The 16,209-nt window shown below is 39.8% G+C and overlaps 1 protein-coding gene across 2 annotated transcripts in view; it reads left to right on the top strand.

Annotated features, from left to right (window-relative positions):
* Window positions 1-16,209, top strand: part of arhgap24 (Rho GTPase activating protein 24) — a 182,144-nt gene that overhangs the window by 19,733 nt on the left and 146,202 nt on the right. For both annotated transcript variants that reach the window (XM_067424711.1, XM_067424710.1), the window contains exon 2: window positions 12,524-12,732. In XM_067424711.1, coding sequence (XP_067280812.1) covers window positions 12,544-12,732 — 189 coding nt within the window. In that variant the 5' untranslated portion in view covers window positions 12,524-12,543. The remainder of the gene's footprint in view (window positions 1-12,523; window positions 12,733-16,209) is intronic.

Raw genomic sequence — 16,209 nt, 5'->3', positions numbered from 1 at the left:
TCGTGTTAATGAAAAGCCACTGTTTTTTTACCTATTGTTTGATTACCATATAGTCTTAACTTTTCATTTTTCATTAGGTTGGAGATCAGCGTGTTTTGGTCAGAGACGCAGTCTTGTGAGAGATGGTCTAACCATCTTCTCCTTTCCATAAACATGGGATTTTTTTCCCTCTGGAGATTTTCTTGTATGCATTTTCCTGTTAATACACATTGTTCTCACATTCCCACACCAGACACAGACAAACACACGCACACAGTCCCAAGGTCAAAGAGTGTGAGATATTCAGCATAGGATTCCAGAATTCTGAATTAAACAAACAAACAAACAAACAAACAAACAGACATAGGCTGTTGTAGCAGAGTCAGTATAAGTGAGAAAATTATGCATGCATTATTATTAAAAAAGATATATTTTTACAACATTTTGCAAGCAAGGAAACTGCCCTCTCACAAGAACATGATGTTAACAGATAATTTTTTTTGATTGCTCTTTATAGCAATATTGAGCTAAAGATGCAAAAAGCATATCAGATTTTTTTTGCCGATTTGAAATATGTAATTATATCGTAATTAACACGCTGATAATTAAAAATGTTGATTTTAACAAAATAAGAGAGACCATACTACATAATAAGATATTGGGGATGAAACGTTTTTGAATTTGAAGGGGTGGGTAAATTATACTTAATTTTTCTTTCCGGAAACATGTAAGAATCTATATATACCTTATTAATTAATATATATTCCTCATTGTTTTGCTTATTTTAAAAACTAGAACTGATAAAAATGTGTATTAATAATGCACTTGTATTCAGCAGACTGCAGGGGATATTTAATTCATGTAGCTCATCAATAAACTTCTTTATGCCAGACAGAGAGGCTGTGCGGAGGACACGTCTGTCTCCGTCATCATCCACCCAACATAAGTACACACACACACAAACACATTCACACACAGTCCGTGCCCCACTCAACGCCTCGATCTTGTCATCTCCGCTATTATCTTGCTATTTCATTAGCCTCATCAGTTGTTTGGCATGATAATTGAGGAAAAGAGCAGGGCTTTACTGAATTGTACAAAAGGAAATTATGCAAGAGGCTAAATTGAATGCCGCTCGACTAGCAGAGACATTAGATTTCATTCACCTCTCTAATGCGTATGTTTCCATGATTACACACGAGGATGTTATGTAGCCTTTTCATCATTTTGCTTTTGTACAAAGCAAACACAAAACTACATTTTATATTTTCTGTGGAAAATGTGAGTGGTACTTACTCGCTGTAAAGTGGCTAGTGTGCTGTGAGTGGATGCTGGGATGTTTTTTTTGCAAGTGCTAGGGTGTTCTGAATGGTCGCTAGGTGGTTATTCACCGAGCACCACTAATAAGGACAACAATCAAACATTTTTAAAATTTGATTCGCTATCTCCGGTGCATCCGGGCCGTTATTTTTGAGTGAGTGAGTGAGTGAGTGAGTGAGTGAGCGAGTGAGAGAGAAAGAGAGAGAGAGAGAGAGAGAGAGAGAGAGAGAGAGAGAGAGAGAGAGATTATTGCTTCTGTAATATGTACTAAAGTTTCTTGTTTCTGATTATTGTGGTAAGAGTCTGTGTGTTTGATGTTTTGAGCATGCCCAGCGTCCCTGCGGCAGCTGTTGGGTCTTCAGAGAGGAGTTTATAGATGGGAAACTTCAGTGACGCCCCACACAGACAGCAGACAGCACTAATATATCTCAGAGCCATAGACTTGGCACAGTGACAGGCTTTTACTCTTGCATGCTGCGCTGATAGACTCATTCAAACCAGGTGCATTAGAATAGTAAAATCTCAAAGACAATCCTGCAGACCCACCCATCAATGTAGACTATTGTACAATGACGAGACGTTTTAAACTGTAGCATGCTACATAGTTGTCACATTATCTCACGTGGTAGGCATGATGCAGATATTATGATGTTTATTAAGCATTTTTAGCACAGTTTAGTTTAAAATGCTTGCAACCGATTTTACATAAATTGTTGTATTAATGTGTTTTTTTCCCATCGGAGTTGATTGGATTGTGGAGTTAGAGTTTGCTAAATCAATGCTTAAATACCATAGACTGTAAAAAAAAAAATCCTGACGTATAGTGTCCGTGACATCACCCAAGATTCCGATAACGCCTAGTTCACACTGCCCGATAGGCCAAAGGCCAAACGGTGCTCGTGCACACGAGGGACAATCACGCAGTGTGAATGATCAAAGGCGCGATCGGAGAGAATCGCCGACGAGCCGCTGACGCCTATGAGATATTTGGCATGCTAAATATCTAAACCTTTCGCCGATTGAAACTCCTGCTGTGTGAAATGAGTTCTGACTGAAAATGACATCGGCGATGACCGACAGCCAATGAAAGAGTGAGATACAGGGCAGCGGGAGGTTCAGGGAGGAGTTATAGAGCAGAATATCCGTATTTTAATATATATATTTACAATTCTATCAAACAGAAACAAAGGCCAAATATTTGCACATCCAGCCGCAGCAGCAACACATTGCACAATTATTTAGCTATTTACCTCAAACTGTCTTTGCAGAACACAATCCTGGCTCCCTCTGTCTCTCCAACAATTTCTTCCGCCATAATCTTCTTTTATTTTTCTCCACAAATCAGCGCACACACAATTTGAAGCAAACTTTGTGCAGTTTATCATTTTTAATAACAATTCCAAGTCTCGCGCGAGAACTCCGGTCTGACGCACGTGTGATCTCGCGTTGTTTACTTGTCTCATCGCACGTGTAGTTGGGAAACGTAGTTTGCACACCGGAGAGAGAGAGTTGTCTGCGATTGTTCCTCCTGTACAGTCATGCAGTGTAAAACCCTCTGTTGCCGATCCATCGGTCAGTGTGGACGGTCCATCGGTCAATGATTGATTGATACCTTAGATAGTCATGCAGTGTGAAAAGAGCAGTGACCCGACAAGTTTGAAAATCGTGCAGTCTGAACTAGGCTTAAGCCGTTCTGAAGCGTAAAGTAGAGACGAGCTGGCCATTGCCATCTTGCCAGCACGTCATCGCCCAGATAACAGAAAATGGGCAAAGAGACGGGACTTGGGCGGAGCTGAGGCGACGCGATGACTAACAGACAGTCAGTGGATAAATAGCTATCTATCTGTCTCTCAAAGTGGCCACACCCTTAATTATGCAGAGCTTTAAGGCTTTATATAATGTAAACGAATGAGTTATAAGAAACGTCTCGGTTACGTATGTAACCCTCGTTCCCTGAAGGAGGGAACGGAGACGTACGTCAGAACTGAACCGACGAATGGGATCTCATTCGTCGGTTCAGTTCTGACGTACGTCGAGGCGTCCTGCTCTCCGTGCGCCGCTGAGGCGTCCTGCTCTCCGTGCGCCGCTGAGGCGTCCTGCTCTCCGTGCGCCGCTGAGGCGTCCTGCTCTCCGTGCGCCGCTGAGGCGTCCTGCTCTCCGTGCGCCGCTGAGGCGTCCTGCTCTCCGTGCGCCGCTGAGGCGTCCTGCTATCCGTGCGCCGCTGAGGCGTCCTGCTCTCCGTGCGCCGCTGAGGCGTCCTGCTCTCCGTGCGCCGCTGAGGCGTCCTGCTCTCCGTGCGGCGCTGAGGCGTCCTGCTCTCCGTGCGCCGCTGAGGCGTCCTGCTCTCCGTGCGCCGCTGAGGCGTCCTGCTCTCCGTGCGCCGCTGAGGCGTCCTGCTCTCCGTGCGCCGCTGAGGCGTCCTGCTCTCCGTGCGCCGCTGAGGCGTCCTGCTCTCCGTGCGCCGCTGAGGCGTCCTGCTCTCATCGCGCCGCTGAGGCGTCCTGCTCTCACCGCATCGCTGAGGCGTCCTGCTCTCACCGCACCTCCCTGGCGCCCCCTGCACTCACCGCACCACCCAGGAGTCCTGCTCTCACCGCGCCGCCCTGGCCGCCTGAACTCTGCGGGCCGCCTGAACTCGGTGGGCCTCCCGACCTCGGCGGGCCGTCCTGGCCATTCGAACTTTGTGTGCCACCATGGCCTCCTGAACTTTTTGTTTTCCCCATGTTTCCCTTGTTGACCCCTCCCTTGTCTGTTCCTTCCTTGTCTGTTTCCCCTGTCCCTCCCGTGCCCCCCTGGTCAGTCCCTCCCGTCCCGCCCTGGTCTGTCCCTCCCGTCCCGCCCTGGTCTGTCCCTCCCGTCCCGCCCTGGTCAGTCCCTCCCGTCCCGCCCTGGTCTGTCCCTCCCGTCCCGCCCTGGTCAGCCCCTCCCGTCCCGCCCTGGTCTGTTTCTCCCATCCCTGTCCCTAGTGGAGCGTCTGGTAGCCGCTCCTTAAGGAGGGGGTAATGTCACATGCCTGTCCTGTTTTGTGTGCACATGTGGGTTTTGTCATGTCTCCGGTCTACTGTCAACCCCGCCCTTCTTGTTATCTGATTATTGGTTTATTTGCCCCACCTGTTCTCCCTCATTATCTGCCTTGTTTGTTCCCTTTATAATCTCCTTGTGTTTGTCAGTCTGTGTTGGATCCTTGTGTAATGTCTGCGTCTCCCGTTCCCCCAGTGACTTCTGTTGGTATGTTTTGAGTTTAAGTTTATGTTCTATTATGTGTTTTGCCCCCTCGTGGGTGTTTGTTTTGTATTTATGTTTTATTTGTTATAAATAAATATATCCTTTTCTGCACTTGAGTCCTCGCACCACTTTTCCTTTGTGTGTAACGTGACAGAAATAAACAGTTATTGAAATGTAGAAATTAAAGCTAAAGCACCAATCTGCTCTCAAAAATCCAGAAAAAAGTCCGTTAGTGCCTCAGTGACAACTTCACTCAGAGAAGACGTCGATCTCAGCTGTCAATCATGATGTCACACCCCCCGTTTTATAGCCTCAAATAACTAACTAAAACTAAAATTATTTTAAAAATTAACACTTGAAATGAAATCATCGTGATGAAAACTGCCTTCAATGACATAAACTAACTTTGGGGGGAAAATATTTGAAGTGTAATTTTATTGTTTAGTTTGCCTCGCGTCCATTAGAAAACACAGAGGGGTGCCTGTACTGGGACCGGTCACCGAGGGGCGATCGAGGCGCGAAAGCTTTAGTATTTGACAGGGGTACTGCAGGCTTGGTCCCTAATGGCAGTCAAGGAATTGCAGTTTAAATTACTTCTGTATTGGCTTCAAGACAGAATGCGGGAGGTTGCTGCTTGGTTATAATGCACACAAATGAAGAAAATGCATTATGAAAGTAAATAAGGTCAAGTTTGAGGTCATGTTGTCCTAAACTCTTGGCAGTCAGATTAGATAAAACAATTGTGGCTTATACTGCTTTGGGTTCACTTTTGGAAAGTAAAGTAAATTTTACATTAGACTCTGGCTGGCATACAGTATTCCATGCAATGTGTGCTCAAGTTGTATGCTGTGTACTTTGGCAAATGGTTGTTCCATGCATGTAGAAAATTTGCATACTGCACACATACTTACTGAATGCTGCAGAAATAATAAGAGTAGTGTGACAGTTACGATTCCAAACATAGCTTTAGTGTGTGTGTGTGTGTGATGGCAGTACATCAAAACCATCAGCAGGGTCTCTCTTCGCTCTGCAGCCCTGCACTTGCTAAGCAGATGACGGTAGTCGAGCAGACTGCTCAGGCAGCACATCTGGAGTTCATCGTAACCCACACACTTACACACACCGCCACCTCTGTGCATATGATAACGTGGCAGTGCTGCTTTTCTCACTGTGAAATTACTTTTACTGCAGGAAGCAACACTATAAAGGATTGTAATATTTTATAAAGTTAGACTTACACAGAATACAACACAACTAAAAACTAGAAACCATGCTAATACATTTTATCCAGATTTAACTAAATAGTCCTAAAATTCTGTGGAGTATTCTTTGAATAACTACATGTTATGCTAATTTAATGGTTCGCAATTTTGTTTTGGAGGTTTTCTACAATAGGTTTACATGCATCCATGGTCAAAAAAGTTGTAATTTTCTCAAAACATACATTGCAAATCACCTCATGTCTCAAGGAGTCTGAAGTGGTTTGTTCGAAGATTCAGTCTCTAAATCCCTCCTTTCTGAAAGCCTACTCTGCTCTGATTGGTCAGATTGGCCCAGTCTGTTGTGATTAGCCTACAGTTTACTAACATGAAAATAAAACCCAGATTACTAAACTGGGTAGACCCGGCCTCATCTGCTGGCAATTTGATTTCGCCCTGCAGTTCAGTACATATTTCTATCCTGCTTCTGTTACAAATTTGCGGGGACCAATCACAAACCGGCTTATCCACCTGACAAATGGTTTAGCACAATGACGAATAGGGAAGCGATGGATCATTGGTCTGATTGGTTGAAGGACTATTCAATTGTGTACAAAGTTATTTGAACTATGCCCATTGATCAGACCCCCTTGTGGTCTGATTAGATGAAGGATCCTATTGCGTACAATCATTTAAATTGTGCTCGTTTATCACGCCTCTTGTGTAGTAGAAAATACACAGCAGACTCCCCAGATCGATGTTCAATCTTAAAAGATTGACCTTGGTCTGGAGATAGCCAGACAACCCCATTACAATATCTAAATTAGAATTTGAATTAGACATTGTTCACAGGGCAGCCAGTGAAGACCTTAGACTGGCATTATACAAATTTGTTATGTTGTTACGTAGGTTCGTAACAGGAAGTGAGACTGAAATTGCTGATGACTCGTTTCAGCAATTCAGAACCGATTATTTATTCTAGAAAACAGTGGGTGCGCTTACATGTACCTTTTTAAGCTGATTATGCCTAATAAGCCGACAATGAACATGGTCATGTAAAACCGGTCAGAACAGATAGTTTTTGGCCTCTTACCCTGATCTCGCGCTGCATGTAAACGCATGAACCTGCTTTCTGTCGGCTTATTGAAGTGCGCATGTGTGATAGGTGACAAAAACGCAAACTTAGAGCAGATTTAAAAGCATCCAGACAGAGCGAGCTAGCGTTTTGCATGAAATAAGGACTTATATTAGCCTAGAAATCTAGATGCACCCTAGCGGCAGCAAATGTAATCTGCCCGCGAGTGTCGTCTAGCAACTCTCAATACCCTTCTGAGCTCTATTCGCCTAACTCTTGACGGGCCAATCACATCGTGTATAGAGTCGGTGGGCGGGGCCATAATGACGACGGCCGAGTTGCGTTTGCGTGCTTCTAGTAAACACAGAAACTGGCGAACGGCGGTCTTTCGAATCAGCTTTGACCGCGACTCTGGAAGACTTGGAGTTAAGCTTTTCTCTGAGACAAGAACAAAGAACGGCCCTGAAGTCATTCTTAAAAAGGGAAGATGTGTTCGGAGTTTTGCCGAACGGATACGGCGAATGTTTAATCTATCAACAAGCTCTGCTTCACCTTCGTTGCTCTGGTTGGTTGTAGCGCTATCCTATCGCGTGCAGAGGGAGTTTTAAAGACAACCGTTTATCCCGCCCCTCGGATTGAGCCCTGTCAAATTGTGAGTTTCCAGACCAAACATCTTGATGTGGGTCTGGCTTGTCAGGGTAGACTTATATCACAAACGCAGACTCTTTTAAGACCCAGAAAATTATAAAGATTTTCTCATCTCATGTAGAAGAGGTTCAGTCAAAACGCTGCATCTGTAACTGATGAGACATAATATAAGCCATAAATCTCCCGCTGACACAGCGCACGCTTTATTTAAAGGTGGGGTGAAATGCGGTTTCATGCATACTGAGCTTTTTACACTGTTAAAGACTTGGATTCCCATCCTAAACATAGACAAAGTTTCAAAAACTAATGTTGGACGTTTGATGGAGTATTTCTGTGTCAAAAATACTCCTTCCGGTTTCTCACAAGTTTCGGAGAGTTTTTTTCGAGTCTGGCTCGACTTGACGTTAATAAGAGTTGAAGGTCCTTGAATGGGCCATACGGGCTCTTCTCCCGGTAGGGTGCGCGCGTGACTAGAGCGAGAGAGGAAATGCACGCCCATAAACACTCTCTCAGGTGCAGATCCAGTCGTCTGTGTACACTTAGGTCGCGCGCCGTGCTCCACTTTATTCCTATGAGTGACATCAAGCGACTTCAACGCTTCAGCACAGCATTCCGGGAAGGCAGCGCTGCATTTGAACCGATTTGAACGCAGAAATGATGGGAAGCTTCACAACATCGCTTCAGTCGCGTCGCAAAGTGGATTTCCACGCCACTGCTGTCACAGGACTTCACTAAATCATACCAAAGAAGTGTGTTTTTGACGGAGCGGTCCCAGCGATAAAGGTTCGGTCCTGCTTTGGAAGCAGCCGGTGAGTTAAACTGCTTCAAATGTCTCTGCTGTTGGCTCGTCGCGTGAGTAAACATCAGTAAACGACACGATCGCGTGCTTCGTCATTCAAAAACGGTTACTCCATTGCTGTTCTCTGTATAACGTTACACTAGTCTGACGTGCAAAACCATTTTGCTTGCTACTGCTAAGGTTTGGTCGCATACAATAGTCCATAAACCGAATCATGTCCTCATAAACTGCGAGTAAACACACACAAATGTTGACAGGCCACTAAATACAGTACATACCACAGAGACGGACGTCCTGCTGTTGCTGTTTCTCCTGTTCAATTTGTTTCAGCCTCCGGATCTGATTCTGGATCATATATCTATTAGCTGAGACAGCCATGGCTTTCTCCAAGCTTGAGGACGTCGCCACTTTGCGCGCTCGTCATTCTTTAGCTCCGCCCACTCGATATGCCTCCAGGTGCACGTTTTTTTTCCGGAAAGACTCTGTCCAGTCTATATTTCTTTCATAAATATAATAAAACTAAAGACTTTTCGGAGATATGAAGGATGCAATACTACTCTATAGGTACTCAAGATTGACATGAGATTGACTGAAATCCCCTTTAAAATCACAGCTGACGTAACATTTGAAAAACTCAGAGTCAAATATACGGACAATATTATTTTTGACGTCACTACAAGGAAATAACCCGGTTTATTAATAAAATCAAATGCGGTTTACTTGCGTTGTCAGTTTACTGGTTTGCATGTAAACGGGGAAAACTGATCATTTTAATAAGCTGATTTTTTTGGAGCTATCAACTTACTGGTGTGCATGTAAACACACCCAATAATTCTATGTCTTTGATCTTTAAAGACCCTTTACATCAGTCTTTTCCACTGGAAAAAAAGGTTCTTTAGGTTATTAATAAGTTCTTCACTAAGAAAATAATATATTTTTGGAATCTGTTCATTGAACAGTGATGAACAGTTCTATGGTCAACACAAAAATCGTTCTCATATGGCCTTGCTGCAAAAACCCCATTTTGCAACCTAGTTTTAAGAATCCACAAACAGAGCAATGATTTCTGGGATATAAACCAGTGAGGTGCTTACTTATAGTTGTTAAGTATTGATACTTACACCGTTTCAGCTTCCTGACGATAAAAAGGGAGAACAGTGTGTGCACGTCCCTGTTTGAACCATTTTTGGGTCTCTGGTGCTGTCAGCATTGAGAAACACCATCATCTGAGTTCATTTCCGAAGCTGTTTGAGGAAATTAGATGCAGGCGCGGTATTTCAAAATCCTGTCTAGGCTCAACATGTTCTGGCTCTGCCACTGTCTGAATCATTAATGAGGACGAGAGCAAGAGAAAAATAAGCCTTGACCTCTAAATAGGACACGAACAAGAGGATTACTTTTTTACACTTTTTTCTCTCTGCATGTGTTATCTATTTTGCTCTGCATGAAGCGGTTCTTCAGCAGATACGGCATGTTCACCTCAACATCAGATAATAAGTTCTGAAGTAATTTTCTCAGGGTTATGAAGGATAATGTCAAGATTAGGCTTAGAAATTTGAAGGTTCATAGCGAAAACTATGATTCCGGTAGTTAGCATCTTGATTGTGAATCTGACTTGTCGTCAAGCTTAAGCATGTTACTGTTTAAATGTTCTGTAAGGTTTTTTTATTTTTATTTTTATAAAAAAATAAAAATAATATGCTTTTATTTAACAAAGATGCATTAAATTGATCAAAAGTGACAGTAAAGACATTTTATAATGTTACAAATAATTAGTATTTCAAATAAATGCTAACATTAGCATGTCGCTAAGTTTAACCATGCTACCGTTCAAATGTTTGTGATCAGTAACATAAAAAAAAGAAATTAATACTTTTATTTAACAAGAATGCATTAAATTTAACAAAAGTGACTGTAAATATATTTTATAATTTTACAAATAATTTGTATTTCAGATAAATGCTAACATTAGCATGTCGTTCAGACATTCTTGGGATTCTAATGCTAGCATGTTGCTAAGCTAATGTTTTGATACAATAAAATCACAAAACTTACCTGTAAATACTGTGTGAAATCTCTGTTTTTTTATTAAATTAGTATGAGTAAAAATTGTTTCTACACCAGTTTTTTTTTTATTTTTTTTTCAGTGTACATCAACACATTTGATCAGGTTTACTGTAAACAATATACAGACTCTGGTCTGCTCAATAAGTACTGAGGATAAAGACCAAATGTGATGAATGTTTCCAGTACCACTTTTTGATTTGAATGGGAGAAAAACTAACTTACTCAAAGGGAATGGTTTCCCACACACACTAGCACACACACAAACTGCAAACACCACACATGTGCTAAGGCAGCGAGTAACAAATTTACACTGACGGGCGTGACATGATCTTGATATCTCGATGGGCACAAACATGAAGATTCTAGCTTGGCAGCTCCTCCTTCACTAAAAGATGTCATCTAAAATCATAAACACTGACATAAAACACCCTTTTATGATTTCATGCCTTCATGTCTGGCTGTCAGACAGTCACTTAAATGAACGTCAGGTGTTTGGCCGACTGCCGCGCTTTGCCGATATGCGATTCCCAGTCTTGCCTCTCTTTGCCGAAGCACTTGTGTTGGACAGATACACACTTATAATTCCAGCTCCAAGCAAAAGCAGCAACTGTTTAGATGTTGAATTTTTAATGGTTTGTTCCTGGACGGCGTCTCCTGGCTCTGTGTGCGGCACAGATTTTAATCTCTTGAGCAGAATGTTGTTGTGGGAAGGTCTGGTGGTCTCATAGACTCATGAAAAGACAGTCTTATTCCAACTGCTAACAGCATACGAGTTTTCTTTTGGGAAGGTGAGAGGGAAAATGGAAACGAGTGAGTGGTGGAGGAGACCTCCTCCCTGGTGTCCACAGATTTGCTGAGCTTTTGAATATTTCCTTTGCTGCCTGAGTTCATAATGCACAGACTTGTAAAGATCTTGTGGTCATTGTGAAAGTTAATGTCGGTAGGTCATAACATAAAGCCAGTGGGGTCAGAGGTCAGACTGTGATATAAGTGATTTATAAAAAAAAATGCAAAAGTCACTTTTGTTATTATTTAAAACAATCACATAAAAAAAAAAAAAAAATATATATATATATATATAGTATCACAACTTTTGATACTAACATTCAAATGTTTGTAGTCTGTAAGATATTTCACTTTTATTCAGCTAGGATGCATTAAATTGGTCAGGTGACAGTAAAGAAATTTATAATTTTGAATTATCAATTTATTTTTCAGATAAATGCTGTTCTTTTGAACTTTCTATTTTTCTATTTTATTAAATAAATGCAGTCGTGGTGAGTGTAATATAATATACACTTCAATTTTCTAATAATATTTACTATGTTATTATTATTAGTATGATATTTTCTTCATTCTTCATTTCTTTCACTTTTCTTCATTTCTTCATCAATATTTACATACACACACACACATGCATATATTTTAGATAAAACCCTAACCCATGCAAATATTTCTTAAATATATACGTTTGTGTGCGTATTAATGTGTGTACAAATATAATTTTACACAGAACGTACACACAAAGTTTTATTTTGGTTGCAATTAATCACAAATAATCGCTTGACGCACACACACACACACACACACACACACACACACACACACACACACACACACACACACACACACACAGTACCGGTAAAAAGTTTGGAAACATTAAGGTTTTTTAATGGTTTTTAAATTAGTCTGTTAATCTCATCACGGCTGGCTGCATTTATTTATTCCTGAATACAGTAAAACCAGTAATACTGTGAAATATTATTGCAATTTAAATGAACTGGTTTCTGTTATAATATATTTTAAAATGTAATTTATTCCTGTGATGCAAAGCTCAATTTTCAGCAGCCATTATTTCAGTCTGCAGTGTCACATGATCTTTCAGAAAGTATTTTATTATGTTGATTTTTTTTAAAATATGTAGATCTATCCGTCTTTTTCATTTATATGTAACTGAACGAATGTTCTAGGCTGGAATATATGAGCATGACCTTAGAAGTCAAATGTTTTGTGAGAATTTGCGTATCTTGACAAATGCAAATCCATGGATGGAGTGAGCAGTATGGTGACATAGCAGGGCAACGACACCGCCCTTCCCTTGCATTAACACCAGAACACCTGCCTGCGAGGTCAGTCATGTGACTTTTGTCATGCTTTCATTTGTATCTTATGTAAAAACAAACACCGTCTCGCCTTCTGTCTCGGGTACAGGGAGGTCTGTCGGATCTGTAATGGAAGAGCAGGCTGGCAGCGCGGGCAACAGCCCCCAGCACGGCCGGGGATCGGCCAGGCAGGACGTCCTCCGATGCGGTTGGCTCCGGAAGCAAGGAGGTTTCGTGAAGACCTGGCACACTCGTTGGTTCGTCCTCCGAGGAGACCAGCTGCACTACTACAAGGATGAGGACGAGACCAAGGCTTTGGTGAGAAACGTCTTTCTCTTGAACTCCTCGTTTTCATCTACATTGTGTCTTTACACACACAGATGTGCATATTACATTGTGTACACACGCAAATATCACCACATTCTCCAAGTTCACCTCATGCCAAGACCCAAACAAGAGAGGCGACGAAAGAGTGACCTGCTTTTTACCTCTCATCGACCTCTCCTGAATGATGGCTTGTCACGGTTCCTCGTCCAACAATGGAGATTTTTATCCTCGAGGTCATGCAGCTGGTCTTGAGTAGAGTGACAAAAGTGTTTACTATGGAATCAGGTGGGAATTTGAGAAGGTTCTATAAATCTCCCTTAAAACCGTCCCGTCTTGTGCCTCCACTGAGAGGAGGACGGGCTCTTTGCCTACAGGAACATTAAAGATTTATACCTTCATGTCTGCTTTTTTAATGTTCGTCTCCTCCATATCTTTGAAGTTCCATGTTCAGCTTTAATTTTCATGTTTAATGCTCTGGTGGAGCTCGTCACAGGTTTCGTCAGCAGTCAGATATTGGATTTCGTCTTCATTCGGGGTTTCGTTGACAAAGCTATCAAAGGACACTGAATACGCCTTTTAAAGGAAACGAGAGTCTTTGAAGTGCTTCAGACGAGCATATTTGAGGTTGTTAAAATACTTAAGAAAGGAGAGATCCTGTGAAGCTCCACTGGAAAATGTGTGCACAAATATGAGAGAGTCTGTGTGTTTTCTGTCGAAAATAAACTTGAAATGAGATTTTGGCAACACTTTACAATAAGGTCTCATTCGTTAACATTAGTTAATGCATGAGCAATACATTTATTATAGTGTTTATTAATCTTTGTTCATTTTATTTAAATCAGCCCTAGGTAACTTTTCAACCTTCATAATATATTTTCAAGACTCTTGTGATGATACATCGACTTACAATAGGTTGAATGACACATCTGCCATAGCCTGATGGGGTCTGTATCGTTTTTAATCGTACTTTTAAACTTCGGGTTTCGGGTAGTAACCTGAGAACAAAAAGAATGACAAAACTCGACTGCTTTACGGCATATACGTCACTTCCACCACCACCCCACTTCCTTACATTAGGACGTGCGAGCCCAACTATCGTTTGTTTGACGGATGTTATAGTCATGTCTGAAGCAGCACAGAAAAATACGAGAGCAAAGGTTGTGTTGGAGGAACGCAATAAGAGGAAACGAATCACCTATCGCGCATGCGCATGTCGCACTTTTATGAAATAATTTGGCCCGCCCCGCACCAATGTATATATTTTTACAACCCGCCCCGCACCCGCAACATAGACATACGGGGTCCGCGGGTTAAGAGACGACCCGCGCATCACATGTTCAGGGCTATCAGGGTTGTCATGTCAACAAATGCACGCGCGATGGCATCCCCTGTTGTAGGATGACAGAGTTTACGACAGTTGAGGACAATATTTTTTCCCAACTGTAGGGGGACCCCGAGAGCAAAAGTTACCTAGTGCTGCTTTAAGAAAATCCAGCTGTTCATTATTTTTTCATGTTAGTTCACAGCGCATTAACCAATGATTACAAATACAAACATTTGCTTTTAATAATGCATTAGTAAATGTTGAAACAAACACAAACTAAGAGGAATAAATGCTGTAATTTATTCATTAAATTAATAGTCATTCTTATTGTAAAGTGTTATCAAAATGTTTTGGCCCATGCATGTTTTTATACAAATAGTGCAATAAGTATTTAAATAAGTAAATATTCTAATAAATAATACAGTATATGATGTATTTATCATAATATTTTTTTTACAATTTTACTGTAATGTTTTAATAAAATTATTATATATATAATGTTATACTATTATGAAGCAAATATAAGAACTATAACTCATTGATTATTATTATTATTATTATTATTATTATTATTATTATTATTTTACTATTTATTATGTAGTCATACAGTATATGCATTATAATTATATGCATTATAATATTTACTCTTATATATTTCGGTTTTATTAATATTTTACTGTTGTATTGTTTGCGAGTGTATTTATCATAATATTTAGATTTACATTTATCCTAATTTACACTTTACAATTGTATAAAGTAATCATTTTCTAATATTTACTATATGTTTATCTAAATAAATAAATCCCAATAATTATTTATTATATTTTTTTTCTTTGTTACAACCATCATAAATGCTTTATAATAAAAATATGCATTATAATATTTACTTTAATTTACTTTGGTAATATTAATATTTTACTGGGGTATAATTTTTTTCCAGTGGATTTATCATAATATTTATATTTAAATTAATCATAATTTATACCTCAAAATTGTAGATTTTTTAAAAATAATATTTAATTTTAATTTTCTACTACTATTTACTATATGTTTAACTAAATAAATCCTAATAATAATACTAATAAATATTTTTTGTTATAATCATCATAAATGCTTAATTATGAAATATGCATAATATTTACTTTAATACACTTTAGTATTAATAATATTTTTCGTTTAGTATAAACATTTTAAGGAAGGGTTTATTTATCATAATATTTATTTTTACATCATATTTATGTAATATGTTCATAAATTAACATTTTATAATATTTTAATAAATATATAATAAATAAATTATGAATTACTATTATATTTACTTTATTATACTAATGATATTTCCTTTATTATTATAATATTTGCATTATGATATTTATTTGTATAATATTATATATTCATTATAATAATTAGGGCTGTTTAATGATTAATTGTGACTAATCACATCACAAGTTTTTGTTTGCATAATATATCTGTGTGTGCTGTTTATAATTATTATGTATATATACATACACACACACACACACACATGCATGTGTATATTTAAGAAAAAAGATATTGATATATAAAATATTTATATTTATATGTTATACATGTGTATTCAAATATACATAATAACTACACACAGAAAGTGTATATTATGTAAATTAAATAGGGCTGTCAAAGTTAACGCGTTAACGCAAATTCATTTTAACGGCACTAAATTTATTAACGTGCGTTAACGCCGCGCACATTTTCTGTTTGATCCATAGCCCCTAGTTGGAGAAATCGGGATAAGCCATAGACATAAAGGATGCAGCAGTAAACATTAATAGGGAAAGAAAATGGTTATCATTAATATTCTAAACCAAAAGTGCAGTTATTGCTAAGCTACCATATTTTCTGTTTAACCATAGACACCAGGTCGAAAGAAAAGTCTCAGAATTGAGCACATTCTCTGCAGTCCGAGCGCGATGCGTGAATACACTGAAGCTCACGCTCGCTCATGTCTGAGGTAAATCATTAACACATCACCACTTACAGTACATGTGTTATATTGAACTAAATGCATTACAATCGGCTAAAACGAACACACAGGTTACTCTTCTGAACAAGAATGCTCCTGATACCGTGTTCTTCACACTGTTCACGTGAATCGAGGCATAGTT

The sequence above is a fragment of the Pseudorasbora parva genome, chromosome 18 (genome assembly GCF_024679245.1).
Source record: "Pseudorasbora parva isolate DD20220531a chromosome 18, ASM2467924v1, whole genome shotgun sequence".
In the NCBI taxonomy this organism is placed as follows: domain Eukaryota; kingdom Metazoa; phylum Chordata; class Actinopteri; order Cypriniformes; family Gobionidae; genus Pseudorasbora; species Pseudorasbora parva.
Note: the sequence above shows the minus strand (reverse complement) of the source record. Positions and strands in the feature narration are given on the sequence as shown.